Source organism: Scyliorhinus torazame, chromosome 16 (genome assembly GCF_047496885.1).
Source record: "Scyliorhinus torazame isolate Kashiwa2021f chromosome 16, sScyTor2.1, whole genome shotgun sequence".
NCBI lineage: Eukaryota > Metazoa > Chordata > Chondrichthyes > Carcharhiniformes > Scyliorhinidae > Scyliorhinus > Scyliorhinus torazame.
In genome coordinates this window covers 141,770,197-141,788,686 of record NC_092722.1, presented here as the reverse complement: position 1 = coordinate 141,788,686, position 18,490 = coordinate 141,770,197, and the positions used below count along the sequence as shown (strand labels likewise).

General features: G+C 47.8%; 1 protein-coding gene across 1 annotated transcript in view; it reads left to right on the top strand.

The window, feature by feature from the left end:
• Positions 1 to 18,490, top strand: part of jakmip3 (Janus kinase and microtubule interacting protein 3) — a 569,034-nt gene that overhangs the window by 372,241 nt on the left and 178,303 nt on the right. The window contains exon 20 of the mRNA XM_072479157.1: positions 2,792 to 2,995. Within this exon, the coding sequence (XP_072335258.1) occupies positions 2,792 to 2,995 (204 nt within the window). The remainder of the gene's footprint in view (positions 1 to 2,791; positions 2,996 to 18,490) is intronic.

Here is an 18,490-nt window from a genome sequence, read left to right as displayed (position 1 = left end):
CAGCGCTGAAGCCATCAAGAAACTCCCCGCTAAACATGCCATTCAGAGAACTTTATCTTGAGTCTGCTAAATCGCACCCAGTATATTTACATTTTGATTTATGAAAAGAATGTCCATGGAAAATCCACTGACAGCTTTGTTAACTGGATAAGAAACGTGCCTTCTACTAAACAATGAGGCTGATTCCAATAAGGTGTGACAATGGTTCTGCTGGCAATCAAACGAGTGGGGTGGGCATACTGTAGAATGAGCAGTCCTCAGGCTTGTTTCTTACCCAATGTATACTGTATGATATCACAGAGAGGTGCCCTGAAATAGGAATCTATATGAAACAGAGGATGCTGTAATCCATCTCACTCAGGGTTCTTGACCAATTCTGACCTATAGGCTCTTGAATCAAGTCAGAGAGTTTATTTAGTATCACAAAGAAATACAAAGTTAATGATGACCACACAAAACTTGGCTCTGACAGCTCCTACTTCTGAGCTCTCTGCAGCACATTCTTTTCTCCATTACGTCTCTGCGTTACTTCATCTGTTCAGGTGACCATAGTCTAGCTTCTTCTTCATGTATTTCCAACAATGACTTGGAGCTCCTTTATTTTATACCCATCAGAACCGTTGCAGGCTATATTATGTCCAGTCTCATATGATTGGATCAAGTTGAGGTGATAGTCCCCTATGTCAAATCTCCTGATAAGTGCTTCTTGTTTCACAAAGGTTCTAATATTCACATTTCTGCCAATAGTTCAACTTCTGTAAGTCAACAACCATATCAATTTTACTCTGGCATTTTGCAAATAAGTGCTAAGGTCTTCATCCTATCTCTCCTATCATTATTACGTGAACATTGTTACACCACACACATGCACACACACATTCCAACATTGACAAATTCAGCGAAGCTAACCATCATGCTCTGCAGTCCAACCTCACCATTGCACTTACTTAGTGTCATCTGAGAGTACCTTTAAGAAATGGGTGTTTAAAAATGGGTGTGTAAATAAATATCTATAGTGAGAGTACCTTTAAGAAATGGGTGTTTACTACAGTGATGTCAGAGAGTGGGTGGAGCTGGGCTGTCTGTCAGCTTTTTACTTTCATTTTAGGCTGTTTGCTGCAGGGTGTGTTTTAGTTTCGTTTTCAGTGTTGGAGCTGAAGCCAGACAGAGCAGGTGTACTGTTGATCTCTCTGCCATGAAAAGACTATCTCTTGATCATTTGGTGAATTCAGAATTATAAATGTTCTCAGTAGTGAATGTAAACCTAATGTGGTTCTGTTAAAAGGTGTTTCTTTTGGCTTCTGGATGTTGTTTGGGAAGTTATTAAGGATTATTTAGTGTTGTATTCTTTGGGGGTTGTATTTGAATTGATGGTTGCTAAGATGTTCACTGTATGTTTTAAAAAGGTTAACTTGAGTTCATAGAATAAACATTGTTTTAATTTAAAAGTACTGTAAAGCTCTGTTTGCACCATACCTGTAGAGTATACCTCTATTAAAAGTTGTGGGTTAGGTGAACTCCATGATACACTTTGAGATTCTCTAAACCCTGGCCCATAACACTTAGAAAGAATATTATAGAATGATTATTATAGACAAACCATAAAAATGTACTAAACCCTAAATACTGACCACGAACCTACTAACAATGTAATGTATGGGAAGAAGACAATTGAGTTTTTTATGTACATCTGTCAACAGGATTATAGCTATGACATAATTAGTTTTAAAGTAGCTGTTGATGTTGTTTCACGCATTCAGTATCGGGAATGTGCTGACGTTGTTCAGCACCCACATAAGATCCTGTCAATATTTTGGAAATTATTTGGCATTACCTTCGGATGCTGCCGATAAATCGACAATGTAGCTATATTACTATGTATGATATCACAACAGATATTTGTATAGTACCTTGAAGTGCATGTAATTACTTTACCAGCGCTTAATATATTAAGCTCATGGTAATAGTAAAATTTGTAATTTTCATGGTCACAATAAACTTGAATGATCCTTACAGTTGTAACAGACACACAAAACAAGGCAATTAAGACAATTAAGTTATTTTTTCAAGAAAAATTGCAGGGAAAGTGACAAAATGAGTTGAATAATCCAATAACAGATTTATTGTACTTTGTAAAATGAATAATCAAATAATTCTACCATGCCAGACCCATTTTGAAATGTCTAAAATACATGAAGCAATACACTGTGCAGTCTTACACTGTTTTGTTTTAGCCTCCAAAACCTGGTTGAAGCTGTATGGATTTTAAATAATTAATGGTGTCAAATTGAAACATCCATTCAACACACTGGAATGGTTCCCATATGTGGCATTATGGTATTATCAGTGAACTAGGAATCATATGACCCAGGGTAGTGCTCTGGAAACCTGGGTTCGAATCCCACCACAGCAGATGGTGCAGTTTGGGTTCAATAAAAATCTGGAAATAACTGTCACAAAAACCCATCTGGTTAAACCCTTTCGGGAAGAAAATCTGCCTTCCTTAGCTGGCCTGGCCTACACGTGATTCCTAACCACAGTAATGTGGTTGATTTTTAAATGCCCTCAGTTCAAGGGCACGTGGGGATGGACAATAAATGCTGGCCCAGGCCAGTGATGCCCATGTCCCATGAATGAGTATTTTAAAAAAAATGCGTTCAACCATATGTTAATCTCAAATTTAGCTCCAGAGCTCAATTTTATTTGAAAAATACTTGATTTTGAAAAATGTAAGCTATCCCAACATAACTGTGGTACTGTGTGAGTAATGTGCTTGTTCTTTTTACAACAGCGGATTCTGGAGCTGGAGGCCATGTTGTATGATGCTCTACAGCAAGAGGCTGGCGCCAAGATGACTGAGCTTTTATCTGAAGAGGAACAGGAGAAACTGAAAGGGGCAGTGGAGCAATGGAAACGGCAGGTCATGAGTGAACTCCGGGAACGCGATGCACAGATACTGAGGGAAAGAATGGAACTTGTTCACCATGCACAACAGGTAAGACATTTATCAACAAACACACTTCATTCTGAAATGGCTGGCAAAATTACCTTATCCCGCTGGCAGCACATTCCCGCCCATGGGTTTCCAGGCGGTGTGGGCTGGTTTCAAAGGGAAATCCCATTGACCAATATTGGAAATCCCGATAAGCGGCGGGAGTACAGAAACCCGCCAGCAGTGAACGGCATGTCGCTGAGAAACACGAGGCTGGGGGACTGGAGAATCCCACCCTTATGGACTGCAGCCTATCCTCTGCACTGAATATGCAGAATTCCTCTCAAGTCTCTTGAGCTACAAGTGTGAGTCCTGATTTAGGCTTATTGTTGAAGACATGAAGAGGCATTCTCCCCTATAGTATGATCACACTATCAAAGTTCATAGAACCAGTTTCGATGAACATTTCTGTCAAATAATGAATTCATAGACAAAGAGCCAGATCTTGCAGCAAAAATAATTGTACGCTAATGATGCACGCTGTTAGGAATGCACAAATTAGCCAGCAAATTCATGGAATTAAGGATACATCATGAGTTGTGAATCTTCATGATCCGTTGATAAATCTGCACCATTCCAACATTTGCTTTGAACAAATCTTGCCCTGAGCTTCCCTATTAATTTAAAGAACTTGTTTGATTTGCATATTAATTTCCCGGCAAACTCACCACAGGAGGATATAGGACTGGAATTTAACAGCACACGTATCTTTTGAACAAGGTAATAATAGAAGGGGATGGGAACCTATGCAGGGAGTCAGAGAAGGAGGAAACACAGACAAGAACAAAAGACAGAATGGGGAATAAGAAAAGTGATAGGCAGAGAAATTAAGGGCCAGAATCAAACAGGACCACATGAAAAATAATGGGAACGGGACAAGGAATGTTTAAAAGACAAGCCTTCAGGCTTTGTGCCTTAATGCGCAAAGCATTCGTAATAAAGTGGATGAATTAATCATGCAAATAGATGTAAACAGGTATGATATAGTCGGGCTTATTGAGACATGGCTGCAGGGTGGCCAGGAATGGGAAGTGAACATCCAGGGTATTCAGTATTTAGAAAAGACAGACAAAACGGAAATGGCAGTGGGCTTGCATTGCTGGTTAAGGAGGCAAGTAACGTAATAGTGAGGAAGGATATTAGCTCGGATGATGTGAAATTTGTATGGGTGGAGCTGAGAAACACCCAGGGACAAAAAACTTTAGTTGTGGTTGTGTTTAGACCCCCAAACTGTAGTGGTGATGCTCGGGGTGGCATTAAACAGGAAACTGGAGACATATGCGATAAAGGAACATCTGTAATTATGGATGACTTAAATCTGCATATAGATTGGGCAAATCAAATTCAAATGCAATGAAATGAAATGAACATTGTCACAAGCAGGCTTCAAATGAAGTTACTGTGAAAAGCCCCAAATCAAATTAGTAACATTACCGCAGAGGAAGAATTCCTGGAGTGTATTTGAAATGGTTTTCTGGACCAATAAACTGAGGAACCAATTAGAGAACAGGCCATCTTAGTTGGCAATCTAGTTATGCGTGGCGCCCTGGTCATGAGTGACCATGATGGAATTCTTCATCAAGATGTAGTGTTATGGGTCAGGGTTTAGAGAATCCCAAAGTGTATCATGGAGTTCACCTGACCCACAACTTTTAATAGATTGTGATATGGGGAGCACACGGCTCACTCTACACGCTACAGCAGAAATGGAAAAATATTTTTAAAAACAAAACAATGTTTACTCTACGAACTCAAGTTAACCTTTTTAAAACAAACAGTGAATATCTTAGCAACCATTAATTCAAAGATAACCCCAAAGAATACAACACTAAGTAACCTGTATGCTGTCCTTTTACACCCAAAAGACTGAACAAACCTTTAAACAGGAGCACATCAGTGCTTACATTAAGTACTGAAAACATTTATAATTCTGAATTCACCAAATGATGAAGAGATAGTCCTTCATGGCAGAGAGCTCAGCAGTACAGCTGTTTTTCTGACTTCAGCTGCAACACACTGAAAAACGAAACCGAAAAGACAGACACACCCAAGCTTTTCACAAAGTAAAACTAAAAAGCAGAACCAGCGCTCAGCTCCACCCACACTCTGACATCACTGCAGTAACATGAGCAGCCAACCATTTCTTAAAGCGACATTCTCATGACACCTCCCCCCCCAAAAAAAATAAACCATCAATTTCAAGATGGCTTCATTTTTCACCTTTTCACCATCCTTTAAAAAGTGCACACAGTAAATATACTTTATGAACTTCCGGTTGCGGCTATGCCTAGGTAGGTCGCACGTTCGGCAGCTCCCGCCGGGAAAAGACTTTTGGGCTCTTCAGAGGGGCCCCAACGGCAATTGTTAAATGGCTTACAGTGTGGGAAGGTGACAGCAAGGTCCCTCCGACATTATATGGATTGGACCAGGAGTGGAGCGGTTAAAAAAGTGATCCTGGTGCAGCGAAAAGTGTGAGGGAGGAAAAGCAAGATGGCGGCGGGTGGAGAACAAGCAGCGTGGGCGCAGTGGTCGCAGGAGCAGCAGAGTTTCTTAAACGCTGCTTTGAGGAGCTGAGGACAGAAATGCTGGCGCCAATGAAGGCGGCGATTGAGAAGCTTGTGGAGACACAGAAGGCCCAAGGGCCGGCGATCCGGGAGGTGTGGCAAAAAGCCTCGGAGAACGAGGACGAGATCTTGGTCCTGGCGGTGAAGGTGGAGGTGCACGAGGCGCTGCACAAGAGGTGGGCGGAAAAATCGGACGACCTGGAGAATAGGTCGAGGAGGTAGAACCTTCGGATTCTGGGTCTCCCTGAAGGAGTGGAGGGGTCCGATGCCGGGGCATATATGAGCAAGATGCTCAATTCGCTGATGGGCGCGGGAGCTTTCCTGAGGACCCTGGAGCTGGATGGGGCTCATCGGGTCCTGGCAAGGAGACCCAAAGCCAACGAGCCGCCAAGGGCTGTAGTGGTGAGGTTCCACCGCTTTATGGACAGAGAGTGTGTCTTGAGATGGGCCAAAAAAGAGCGGAGCAGCAGGTAGGAGAACACGGAGATCCGAATTTACCAGGACTGGAGAGCGGAGGTGGCTAAGAAGAGGGCTGGTTTCAACCGGGCTAAGGCGGTGCTCCATCGGAAGGGGGTGAAATTTGGGATGCTGCAGCCAGCGCGATTGTGGGTCACGTTTCAAGATCGGCACCACTACTTTGAAACACCTGGGGCGTCATTCTCCGACCCCCCGCCGGGTTGGAGAATCGCCGGGGGCTGCCGTTAATCCCGCCCTTGCCGGTTGCCAAAGTCTCCGGTACCGGATATTCGGCGGGGGCGGGAATTGGGCCGCGCCGGTTGGCGGGCCCCCCCCCCGCTCGATTCTCCGGCCCGGATGGGCTGAAGTCCCGCCGATAAAGTGCCTGTCCCGCCGGCGTAAATTAAAGTACCTATTTACCGGCGGGACAAGGCGGCGTGGGCGGGCTCCGGGGTCCTGGGGGGGCGCGGGGTGATCTGGCCCCGGTGGGTGCCCCCACGGTGGCCTGGCCCGCGATCGGGGCCCACCGATCCGCGGGCGGGCCTGTGCTGTGGGGGCACTCTTTCACTTCCGCCTCAGCCACGGTCTCCACCATGGCGGAGGCGGAAGAGACTCCCTCCACTGCGCATGCGCGGGAATCTGTCAGCGGCCGCTGACGCTCTCGCGCATGTGCCGCCCCGATATGTAATTTCCGCGCCAGCTGGCGGGGCAACAAAGGCCGTTTCCGCCAGCTGGCGGGGCGGAAATCCCTCCGGCGTCGGCCTCGCCCCTCAATGTTGGGGCTCGGCCCCCAAAGATGCGGAGCATTCCGCACCTTTGGGGCGGCGCGATGCCCGGCTGATTGGCGCCGTTTTGGGCGCCAGTCGGCGGACATCGCGCCGTTTGTGGAGAATTTCGCCCCTGACGAGGCATGGAACTTTATACAGACTGAAAAGTTGGACTCAAATTGAGGGTTTGTCGTGGGGGGGATGTCTACTGCGTTTACTGTGTTTACTAGGGTTTAAACTAGTATGGCAGGGGGGTGGGCACGGGAGCAATAGGTCAGAAGGTGAGAGCATTGAGGGAGAACTAGGGAATAGGGACAGTGTGGCTCTGAGGCAGAGCAGACAGGGAGAAGTTGCTGAACACAGCGGGTCTGGTGGCCTGAAGTGCATATGTTTTAATGCAAGGAGCATTACGGGTAAGGCAGATAAACTTAGAGCTTGGATTAGTACTTGGAACTATGGTGTTGTTGCCATTACAGAGACCTGGTTGAGGGAAGGGCAGGATTGGCAGCTAAACGTTCCAGGATTTAGATGTTTCAGGCGAGATAGAGGGGTATGTAAAAGGGGAGGTGGAGTTGCGCTACTTGTTCGGGAGAATATCACAGCTGTACTGCGAGAGGACACCTCAGAGGGCAGTGAGGCTATATGGGTAGAGATCAGGAATAAGAAGGGTGCAGTCACAATGTTGGGGGTATACTCCAGGCCTCCCAACAGCCAGCGGGAGATAGAGGAGCAGATAGGTAGACAGATTTTGGAAAAGAGTAAAAACAACAGGGTTGTGGTGATGGGAGACTTCAACTTCCCCAATATTGACTGGGACTCACTTAGTGCCAGGGGCTTAGATGGGGCAGAGTTTGGAGGGACCTTCCAGGAGGGCTTCTTAAAACAATATGTAGACAGTCCAACTAGGGAAGGGGCGGTACTGGACCTGGTATTGGGGAATGAGCCCGGCCAGGTGGTAGATGTTTCAGTAGGGGAGCATTTCGGGAACAGTGACCACAATTCAGTAAGTTTTAAAGTACTGGTGGACAAGGATAAGAGTGGTCCTAGGATGAATGTGCTAAATTGGGGGAAGGCTAATTATAACAATATTAGGCGGGAACTGAAGAACATAGATTGGGGGCGGATGTTTGAGGGTAAATCAACATCTGACATGTGGGAGGCTTTCAAGTGGCAGTTGAAAGGAATACAGGACCGGCATGTTCCTGTGAGGAAGAAAGATAAATACGGCAATTTTCGGGAACCTTGGATGACGAGTGATATTGTAGGACTCGTCAAAAAGAAAAAGGAGGCATTTGTCAGGGCTAAAAGGCTGGGAACAGACGAAGTCTGCGTGGAATATAAGGAAAGTAGGAAGGAACTTAAGCAAGGAGTCAGGAGGGCTAGAAGGGGTCACGAAAAGTCATTGGCAAATAGGGTTCAGGAAAATCCCAAGGCTTTTTACACGTACATAAAAAGCAAGAGGGTAGCCAGGGAAAGGGTTGGCCCACTGAAGGATAGGCAAGGGAATCTATGTGTGGAGCCAGAGGAAATGGGCGAGGTACTAAATGAATACTTTGCATCAGTATTCACCAAAGAGAAGGAATTGGTAGATGTTGAGTCTGGAGAAGGGGGTGTAGATAGCCTGGGTCACATTGTGATCCAAAAAGACGAGGTGTTGGGTGTCTTTAAAAATATTAAGGTAGATAAGTCCCCAGGGCCTGATGGGATCTACCCCAGAATACTGAAGGAGGCTGGAGATGAAATTGCTGAGGCCTTGACAGAAATCTTTGGATCCTCGCTGTCTTCAGGGGATGTCCCGGAGGACTGGAGAATAGCCAATGTTGTTCCTCTGTTTAAGAAGGGTAGCAAGGATAATTCCGGGAACTACAGGCCAGTGAGCCTTACTTCAGTGGTAGGGAAATTACTGGAGAGAATTCTTCGAGACAGGACCTACTCCCATTTGGAAGCAAATGGACGTATTAGTGAGAGGCAGCACGGTTTTGTGAAGGCGAGGTCGTGTCTCACTAACTTGATAGAGTTTTTCGAGGAGGTCACTAAGATGATTGATGCAGGTAGGGCAGTAGATGTTGTCTATATGGACTTCAGTAAGGCCTTTGACAAGGTCCCTCATGCTAGACTAGTACAAAAGGTGAAGTCACACGGGATCAGGGGTGAGCTGGCAAGGTGGATACAGAACTGGCTAGGCCATAGAAGGCAGAGAGTAGCAATGGAGGGATGCTTTTCTAATTGGAGGGCTGTGACCAGTGGTGTTCCACAGGGATCAGTGCTGGGACCTTTGCTCTTTGTAGTATATATAAATGATTTGGAGGAAAATGTAACTGGTCTGATTAGTAAGTTTGCAGACGACACAAATGTTGGTGGAATTGCGGATAGCGATGAGGACTGTCGGAGGATACAGCAGGATTTAGATTGTCTGGAGACTTGGGCGGAGAGATGGCAGATGGAGTTTAATCCGGACAAATGTGAGGTAATGCATTTTGGAAGGTCTAATGCAGGTAGGGAATATACAGTGAATGGTAGAACCCTCAAGAGTATTGAAAGTCAGAGAGATCTAGGAGTACAGGTCCACAGGTCATTGAAAGGGGCAACACAGGTGGAGAAGGTAGTCAAGAAGGCATACGGCATGCTTGCCTTCATTGGCCGGGGCATTGAGTATAAGAATTGGCAAGTCATGTTGCAGCTGTATAGAACCTTAGTTAGGCCACACTTGGAGTATAGTGTTCAATTCTGGTCGCCACACTACCAGAAGGATGTGGAGGCTTTAGAGAGGGTGCAGAAGAGATTTACCAGAATGTTGCCCGGTATGGAGGGCATTAGCTATGAGGAGCGATTGAATGAACTCGGTTTGTTCTCACTGGAACAAAGGAGGTTGAGGGGAGACCTGATAGAGGTATACAAAATTATGAGGGGCATAGACAGAGTGGATAGTCAGAGGCTTTTCCCCAGGGTAGAGGGGTCAATTATTAGGGGGCATAGGTTTCAGGTGAGAGGGGCAAGGTCGGGAGTAGATGTACGAGGCAAGTTTTTTACGCAGAGGGTAGTGGGTGCCTGGAACTCGCTACCGGAGGAGGTAGTGGAAGCAGGGACGATAGGGACATTTAAGGGGCATCTTGACAAATATATGAATAGGATGGGAATAGAAGGATACGGACCCAGGAAGTGTAGAAGATTGTAGTTTAGTCGGGCAGCATGGTCGGCACGGGCTTGGAGGGCCGAAGGGCCTGTTCCTGTGCTGTACATTTCTTTGTTCTTTGTTTTGTTCTTTGTACTGCGTTTGGGGAATGTTCTTTTTGTTTGAGTGCTGGGTGGGGATGGGTGAATGAATTTGATGTGGGGGCTGTGGGAGAGTGTGGGCGTCAGTGTTGGAGGGGCAGGGCCCCACGGAGGAAGAGGGGGGGTGGAGGCCCGGGGATGGGGAGTTGGGGTAAGGCCGCAAAAAGAGGCTGCGACAGAGGGGGCGGGGCTAGCTCAGGAAAGCGTGGACTTTTTCCCGCTTTAGGGAAGGACAGGGGCGAGGCCGGGGGGGTGAAGGGCGGTGCTGGAGAGGAGCGCACACTGACTGCCAAGGGGTGAGGGAATTCTCACACTGGGGGGTCGATGGAAGGGCGGGAGAGCCCGGGTTCAGCAGGAGTCAGATGACTTACGGGAGTGTCATGGGGGGAGCAAAATGGCTAGATGAAGATGTAGCGAAGCGGAGGGGGGGGGAGCGGAAATGGGTTGCTGCTGCATCGGCCAAAGGGGAGCTGGAAGTAGGAGAGGTAGTCGGGGTGGGGGTCCGCCGCTTGGGGGACTGGAGGGTGCGGGAGGCGCGGGCACGTGGCTGGCCTAGAATAGGAGATGGCTAGTTGGTAGGGGGGGGGGCAAGTAGCCCCCCGATCCGGCTGATAACTTAGAATGTGAGGGGCCTGAACGGGCCGGTCAAGAGTGCCTGGGTGTTCGCACACTTAACGGGACTGAAGGCAGGCGTGGTTATGCTCCAGGAGACACCTGAAGGTGGCAGATCAGGTTAGGCTGAGAAAGGGATGGGTAGGGCAGGTCTTTCATTCAGGGCTGGATGCTAAGAACAGAGGGGTTGGAATACTGGTGGGGAAGCGGGTGTCGTTCGAGGCACAGAATATTGTAGTGGATGATGGAGGTCGATATGTGATGGTGAATGGTAGGTTGCAGGGGGTGCGGATGGTACTGGTGAACGTATATGCCCCGAATTGGGATGATGCCGGATTTATGAAACGCATGCTGGGTCTGATTCGGAATCTGGAGATAGGAAGCTTGATAATGGGGGGGGGGACTTCAACACGGTGCTGGACCCAGCACTGGACCGTTCTAGATCCAGGACGGGTAAGAGGCCGGCTGCGGCCAAGGTGCTCAGGGGGTTTATGGACCATGGGGGAGTGAATCCATGGAGGTTTGCCAGGCCGCTGGCCAGGGAATTTTCCTTCTTTTCCCACACCCGTAGAGCCCACTAGATAGATTTTTAAATTTTGAGTAGGGCGCTAATCCCGAAAGTGGAGGGAACGAAATATTTGGCCATAGCCATCTCGGACCACGCCCCGCATTGGGTGGAGCTAGAGTTGGGGGAGGAGAGGGACCAGTGCCCGCTGTGGCGCCTTGAAGTGGGACTGTTGGCGGATGAGGGGGTGTGCGGGCGGGTGCGGGGGGGTATTGAAAGATATTTGGAGGCTAATGACAACGGGGAGGTGGGGGTAGTCTGGGAGGCATTGAAGGCGGTGCTCAGGGGAGAGCTAATCTCCATTAGGGCCCACAGGGAGAAGAGAGAGGGGAGGGAGAGGTTGGTGGGGGAGATTTTAAGGGTGGACAGGGGTATGCAGAGGCCCCCTAGGAGGGGCTACTTAGGGAGCGACAGAACCTCTAGACGGAATTTGATCTGTTGACCACGGGGAAAGCAGAGGCACAGTGGAGGAAAGCGCAGAGGGCGACGTATGAGTGTGGGGAGAAGGCGAGTCGGATGCTGGCACATCAGCTTCGTAAGAGGGAGGCAGCGAGGGAGATTGGTGGAGTTAAGGATAGAGGGGGGAATACGGTGAGGAGTGCGGTGAGAATAAACGAGGTATTTAGGGACTTCTATGGGGATCTGTACAGGTCTGAGCCCCCAGCGGGGGAAGAGGGGATGCGACAATTCCTAGATCAGCTGAGGTTCCCGAGGGTGGAGGAGGAGCAGGTGGCTGGTTAGGGGGCGCCAATTGGGCTGGAGGGGCTGGTTAAAGGATTGGGGAGCATGCAGGCGGGGAAGGCCCCGGGGCCAGATGGGTTCCCGGTTGAATTCTACAAGAAATACGTGGACCTGCTGGGCCCGTTGATAGTGAGGACTTTTAATAAGGCGAGGGAGGGACCTTGCCCCCAACAATGTCCAGGGCGCTAATTTCTTTGATCTTGAAGCGGGACAAGGATCCATTGCAATGTAGGTCGTATAGACCGATCTCGCTCCTCAATGTTGACGCTAAGTTGCTGGCGAAGGTGCTGGCTTGAGAATTGAGAATTGAGGACTGTGTCCCGGGGGTAATTCATGAGGACCAGACGGGATTTGTGAAGGGTAGGCAGCTAAATACAAATGTGCGGAGGCTCCTCAATATGATTATGATGCCCTCGGTGGAGGGGGAAGCGGAGGTAGTGGCAGCTATGAACGCGGTGAAGGCCTTTGATCGGGTGGAGTGGGAGTATCTTTGGGAAGTGTTGCGGAGGTTTGGGTTCACGGAGTGGTTCGTCAGTTGGGTCAGGCTGCTATATAGAGCCCCGGTGGCGAGTGTGGCAATGAACCGGCGGAGGTCGGAGTACTTTCGGCCGTACCGGGGGATGAGACAGGGGTCCCTTATCCCCCTTGTTGTTTGCACTGGCAATTGAGCCGCTGGCCATGGCACTGAGGGAGTCCAGGAAATGGAGGGGATTGGTTCGGGGGGGGGAGAGGAACACCGGGTGTCGTTGTATGCCGATGACCTATTGTTGTATGTTGCGGATCCAGTGGAGGGGATGGCGGAGGTCATGCGGATCCTTCGGGAGTTTGGGGACTTTTCGGGGTATAAACTCAACGTAGGAAAGAGTGAGCTCTTTGTGGTGCGCTCATGGGACCAGGGAAGGGGGATAGACGAGTTACCGCTGAAGAGGGCGGAAAGGAGCTTTCGGTATCTGGGGATCTAAGTTGCTAGGAGTTGGGGTGCCCTGCACAAGCTTCATTTGACGCGGTTGGTGGAGCAGATGGAGGAGGATTTTAAAAGATGGGATGTGCTGCCACTCTCACTGGCGGGTAGGCTGCAGTCGGTAAAAATGACTGTCCTGCCGAGGTTTTTCTTTGTGTCCCAGTGCCTTCCCATTTTGATCCCCAAGGCCTTTTTCAAACAAGTAAACAGGAGCATCATGGGATTTTTGTCAGCGAATAAGACCCCCGAGGGTGAAGAGGGTGTTTCTGGAGCGTAGCAGGGACAGGGGGAGGCTGGCGCTGCCGAATCTGTGTGGCTATTATTGGGCAGCCAATGTGGCGATAATCCGTAAGTGGATAATGGAGGGAGAGGGGACGGCGTGGAAGAGGTTAGAGATGGTGTCCTGTGTGGGCACGAGCCTGAGGGCACTGGTGACGGCACCGCTGCCGCTCTAGCCGACAAGGTATACCACGAGTCCAGTGGTGGCGGCGACGCTGAAGATCTGGGGGACAGTGGAGGCGACACAGGGGCGAGGTGGGGACCTCGGTTTGGTCCCCGATTCGGGAGAACCATCGTTTCATCCCGGGAAGGATGGATGGGGGGTTTCGGAGCTGGCATCGGGCGGGGATTAGAAGAATGGGGAACCTGTTCATCGAAGGGACGTTTGCGAGCCTAGGAGCGTTGGAGGAGAAGTTTGGGCTGCCCCCTGGGAAATGATTTCAGGTACATGCAAGTGAGGGCATTTATGAGGCGGCAGGTGAGGGAATTCCCGCTGCTTCCGGCACGTGGGATTCAGAACAGGGTGATTTCGGGTGTATGGGTTGGAGAAGGCAAGGTTTCGGCGATTTATCAAGCACTGCAGGAAGAGGAGGAGGCCTCGGTGGAGTTAAAGGGCAAGTGGGAGGAGGAGCTTGGGGAGGAGATAGATGAGGGTCTGTGGGTTGATGCCCTGAGTAGGGTTCATTCTTCCTCCTCTTGTGCCAGGCTCAGCCTAATACAGTTCAAGGTTACTAGCAGAGCGCATATGACAGGGGCGAGGTTGAGTAGGTTCTTTGGAGTGGAGGACAGATGTGGGAGGTGCTTGGGGAGCCCGTCAAATCACGTCAATATGTTGTGGTCGTGCCCGGCACTGGATGGGTTTTGGAGGGGTTTTGCGAGGACTATGTCCAAGGTGGTGAACGCCCGGGTTAAGACGAGCTGGGGATTAGCATTATTTGGGGTAACGGATGAGCCAGGAGTGCAGGAGGTGAAAGAGGCCGGTATTCTGGCCTTTGCGTCCCTGGTAGCCCGGCGGAGGATTTTGCTACTATGGAAGGATGCGAAGCCCCCTCGTGTGGAAGCTTGGATCAATGGCATGGCAGGGTTCATCAAGCTGGAGAGGATGAAGTTTGCCTTGCGAGGGTCTGTGCAGGGGTTCCTCAGGCTGTGGCAACCGTTCCTAGACTATCTCGCGGAGCGTTAGGAGGTCAGCAGCAGCAGCAGCCCAGGGGCTCGGGGGGAGGGGGGGGGTTCTCTGAGAAATTTCATAGAATTTACAGTGCAGAAGGAGGCCATTCGGCCCATCAAGTCTGCCCCGGCTCTTGGAAAGAGCATTTGGAAAGAGTGTTGACCCAAGGTCAACACCTCCACCCTATCCCCATAACCTAATATCCCCCCCCAACACTAAGGGCAATTTTGGACACTAAGGGTAATTTATCATGGCAAATCCACCTAACCTGCTCATCTTTGGACTGTGGGAGGAAACCGGAGCACCCGGAGGAAACCCGCGCACACACGGGGAGGATGTGCAGACTCCGCACAGACAGTGACCCAAGCCGGAATCGAACCTGGGACCCTGGAGCTGTGAAACAATTGTGCTATCCACAATGCTACCGTGCTGCCCCAAATCCATCTGGGGTCCAGGCGGAGGGAGGGGGGGGATCACCATCTTAGGACATTGAAGAGGTCATTGATATCTACATGTGCCCAAGCCGGGAATCGAACCTGGAACCCTGGAGCTGTGAAGCAATTGTGCTAACCACTATGCTACCATGCTGCCCTTTGGGTCAAGGTGGTGTTTGGGTCAAGGTGGGTTTTTTTTTCTCTATTTGTGCAGCTTACTGTTATAAGGGGGGTTACTCTACATGGGGAAATCCAATGTATAATTTCTACTTGTTGTGTTCCTGTTGCTTTCTTTTTCTTGGGGGGGGGGGGGTTTGTTGAAAATTTGTTGAAAAACTTGAATAAATGTAGATATTTTAAAAAAGTAAATACACTTTATCGTTTCAAAAAACAACACACACAAACAGGTATAATAATAGTCCATTTTTTTTTCGTTCTTCATCCTCCAACTGAAATTCCGTCTCGATTGACAGCCTCTTTGAACAAGGAGGTCTCTGCACGATCTGTCCATTTCTCTATGCCTCGGCATTTCTCTTTAAAGTTAGTTCAATCTGATCACCGGGTCCCTTCAATTCTCCAACACAGGAGCATTGGTTGTCACAGCTTTCAGGCCGTCAAATGCCTGTTGAAAGTCTGCTGTCCATTTAAATTTTCGATGTTTCTTAAGCAAGTCCATCAGTGGAGCAATCACGCGACAAAACATTTGCACAAATGTTCGATCAAATCCACTCATGCCAAAAAATCGCATTATTTCCCTTCGTCTTGAGGGTATCGAAAACTTCTCAAGGAAAGTGACTTGGGCTTTTCCAAATTCACTATTGGCTAGGTTTATCACCAAACCCACCTCCTGAAGTCGATCGAATAACTCCATCAGATGTTTCAAATGTTCTGTCCATGTCTGGCTGAAAATTACCAGATCGTCGATATATACCGCACAATTGGGTAATCCTGAAACAACTTTGTTAGTTAACCGTTGAAATGTGGCTGTGGCGTTTTTCATGCCAAATGGCAAAACTTTGAATTGGTATATACCATCTGGAGTCACAAAAGCTGAAATCTCCTTCGCCCTTTCGGATAAAGGTCCCTGCCAGTAACCTTTAAGTAAACCAATTTGGAAATAAAAGCTAACTGTTCCACTTTCTCAATGCAATCCTCCAAACGTGGGGTAGGATAAGAGTCCGTTCTTGTAACTGCATTAACCTTTCTATAGTCCACACACAACCGTTGGGTACCGTCTGGTTTAGGTACAATCACTTTGGGTGAGCTCCATTGGCTGCAACCCACTTCAATTATGCCATTTTTAAGCATACTCTAAATCTCTTTGTTAACCTGTGCCAATTTTAAAGGATTAAGTCTACATGGATGTTGTTTGATTGGAACAGCATTTCCCACATCTACATCATGTATAGCCATTTTAGTACTTCCCAATTTATTTCCACAAACTTGCCCATGTGATATCAATAACTCTTTCAGGTCAGTTTGTTTTTCCGCTGGAAGATAACTCAACAATTTATCCCAATTTTTAAGAACATCCTCATTTTCCAATTTAATTTGAGGTATGTCAAATTCACAGTCATCTGGATTTGGTTCGTCACTTTGAGTTAGAATCATTAAAACCGCCTCCTTTTTCTCTCCTTCCCTTTCAAAGTACCTTTTAAGCATATTCACATGACACACTCGGTGATTCTTCCTTCTATCTAGTGTTTTTACCACATAATTCACCTCACTTAATTTCCTTTCAATCTGATAAGGTCCACAAAACCTTGCTTTTAAAGATTCACCTACCACTGGTAACAACACTAAAACTTTATCCCCACTGGCAAAACTACGAACTTTGGATTTCTTGTCTGCTACCCGTTTCATCACATTTTGTGCAACTTTCAAATGTTGTCTAGCCAATTCACCTGCTCTATTTAATCGTTCCCTAAAATTTGACACGTAATCCAATAATGTAAGTTCTGATTTCTCACTCACCAATTTTTCCTTAATCAATTTAAGTGGTCCTCTTACCTCAAGACCAAAAATTAGTTTTAAAGGACTAAATTTGGTTGACTCATTAGGTGCATCCCTAATTGCAAACAGTACGAATGGAATTCCTTTATCCCAATCTTCTGGATAATCTTGACAATAAGCTCTCAACATTGTCTTTAATGTCTGATGCCACCTTTCTAATGCTCCCTGCGATTCTGGGATGGTACACAGTTGATTTAAATTGTTTTATTCCTAAGCTATCCATAACTTCTTTGAATAACCTTGAGGTAAAATTTGATCTTTGATCCAACTGTATTTCTATGGGTCGTCCATATCTCGTAAAGAATTTAAGTAACTCCTCCACAGTCTTTTTAGCTGTAATATTACATACTGGAAACCTAGTAGACACATCCATTATCGTCAAAAGATATTGATTCCCACTTTTTGTTTTCGGAAGCGGTCCTATGCAATCAATTAGGACTCTTGCAAAAGGTTCCTCAAATGCTGGAATGGGTATTAAGGTTGCTGGTTTTATCACTGAACCAAGAACAAAGAACAAAGAAATGTACAGCACAGGAACAGGCCCTTCGGCCCTCCAAGCCCGTGCCGACCATGCTGCCTGACTAAACTACAATCTTCTACACTTCCTGGGTCCGTATCCCTCTATTCCCATCCTATTCATGTATTTGTCAAGATGCCCTTAAATGTCACTATCGTCCCTGCTTCCACCACCACCTCCGGTAGCGTGTTCCAGGCACCCACTACCCTCTGTGTAAAAAATTTGCCTCGTACATCTACTCTAAACCTTGCCCCTCTCACCTTAAACCTATGCCCCCTAGTAATTGACCCCTCTACCCAGGGGAAAAGCCTCTGACTATCCACTCTGTCTATGCCCCTCATAATTTTGTAGACCTCTATCAGGTCGCCCCTCAACCTCCGTCGTCCAGTGAGAACAAACCGAGTTTATTCAACCACTCCTCATAGCTAATGCCCTCCATACCAGGCAACATTCTGGTAAATCTCTTCTGCACCCTCTCTAAAGCCTCCACATCCTTCTGGTCGTGTGGCGACCAGAATTGAACACTATACTCCAAGTGTGGCCTAACTAAGGTTCCACACAGCTGCAACATGACTTGCCAATTCTTAGACTCAATGCCCCGGCCAATGAAGGCAAGAATGCCGTATGCCTTCTTGACTACCTTCTCCACCTGTGTTGCCCCTTTCTGTGACCTGTGGACCTGTACTCCTAGATCTCTCTGACTTTCAATACTCTTGCGGGTTCTACCATTCACTGTATATTCCCTACCTGCATTCGACCTTCCAAAATGCATTACCTCACATTTGTCCGGATTAAACTCCATCTGTCATCTCTCCGCCCAAGTCTCCAAACAATCTAAATCCTGCTGTATCCTGAGACAGTCCTCATCGCTATCCGCAATTCCACCAACCTTTGTGTCGTCTGCAAACTTACTAATCAGACCAGTTACATTTTCCTCCAAATCATTGATATATACTACAAACAGCAAAGGTCCCAGCACTGATCCCTGCGGAACACCACTGGTCACAGCTCTCCAATTAGAAAAGCATACTTCCATTGCTATTCTCTGCCTTCTATGACCTAGCCAGTTCTGTATCCACCTTGCCTGCTCACCCCTGATCCCGTGTGACTTCACCTTTTGTACTTGTCTACAATGAGGGACCTTGTCA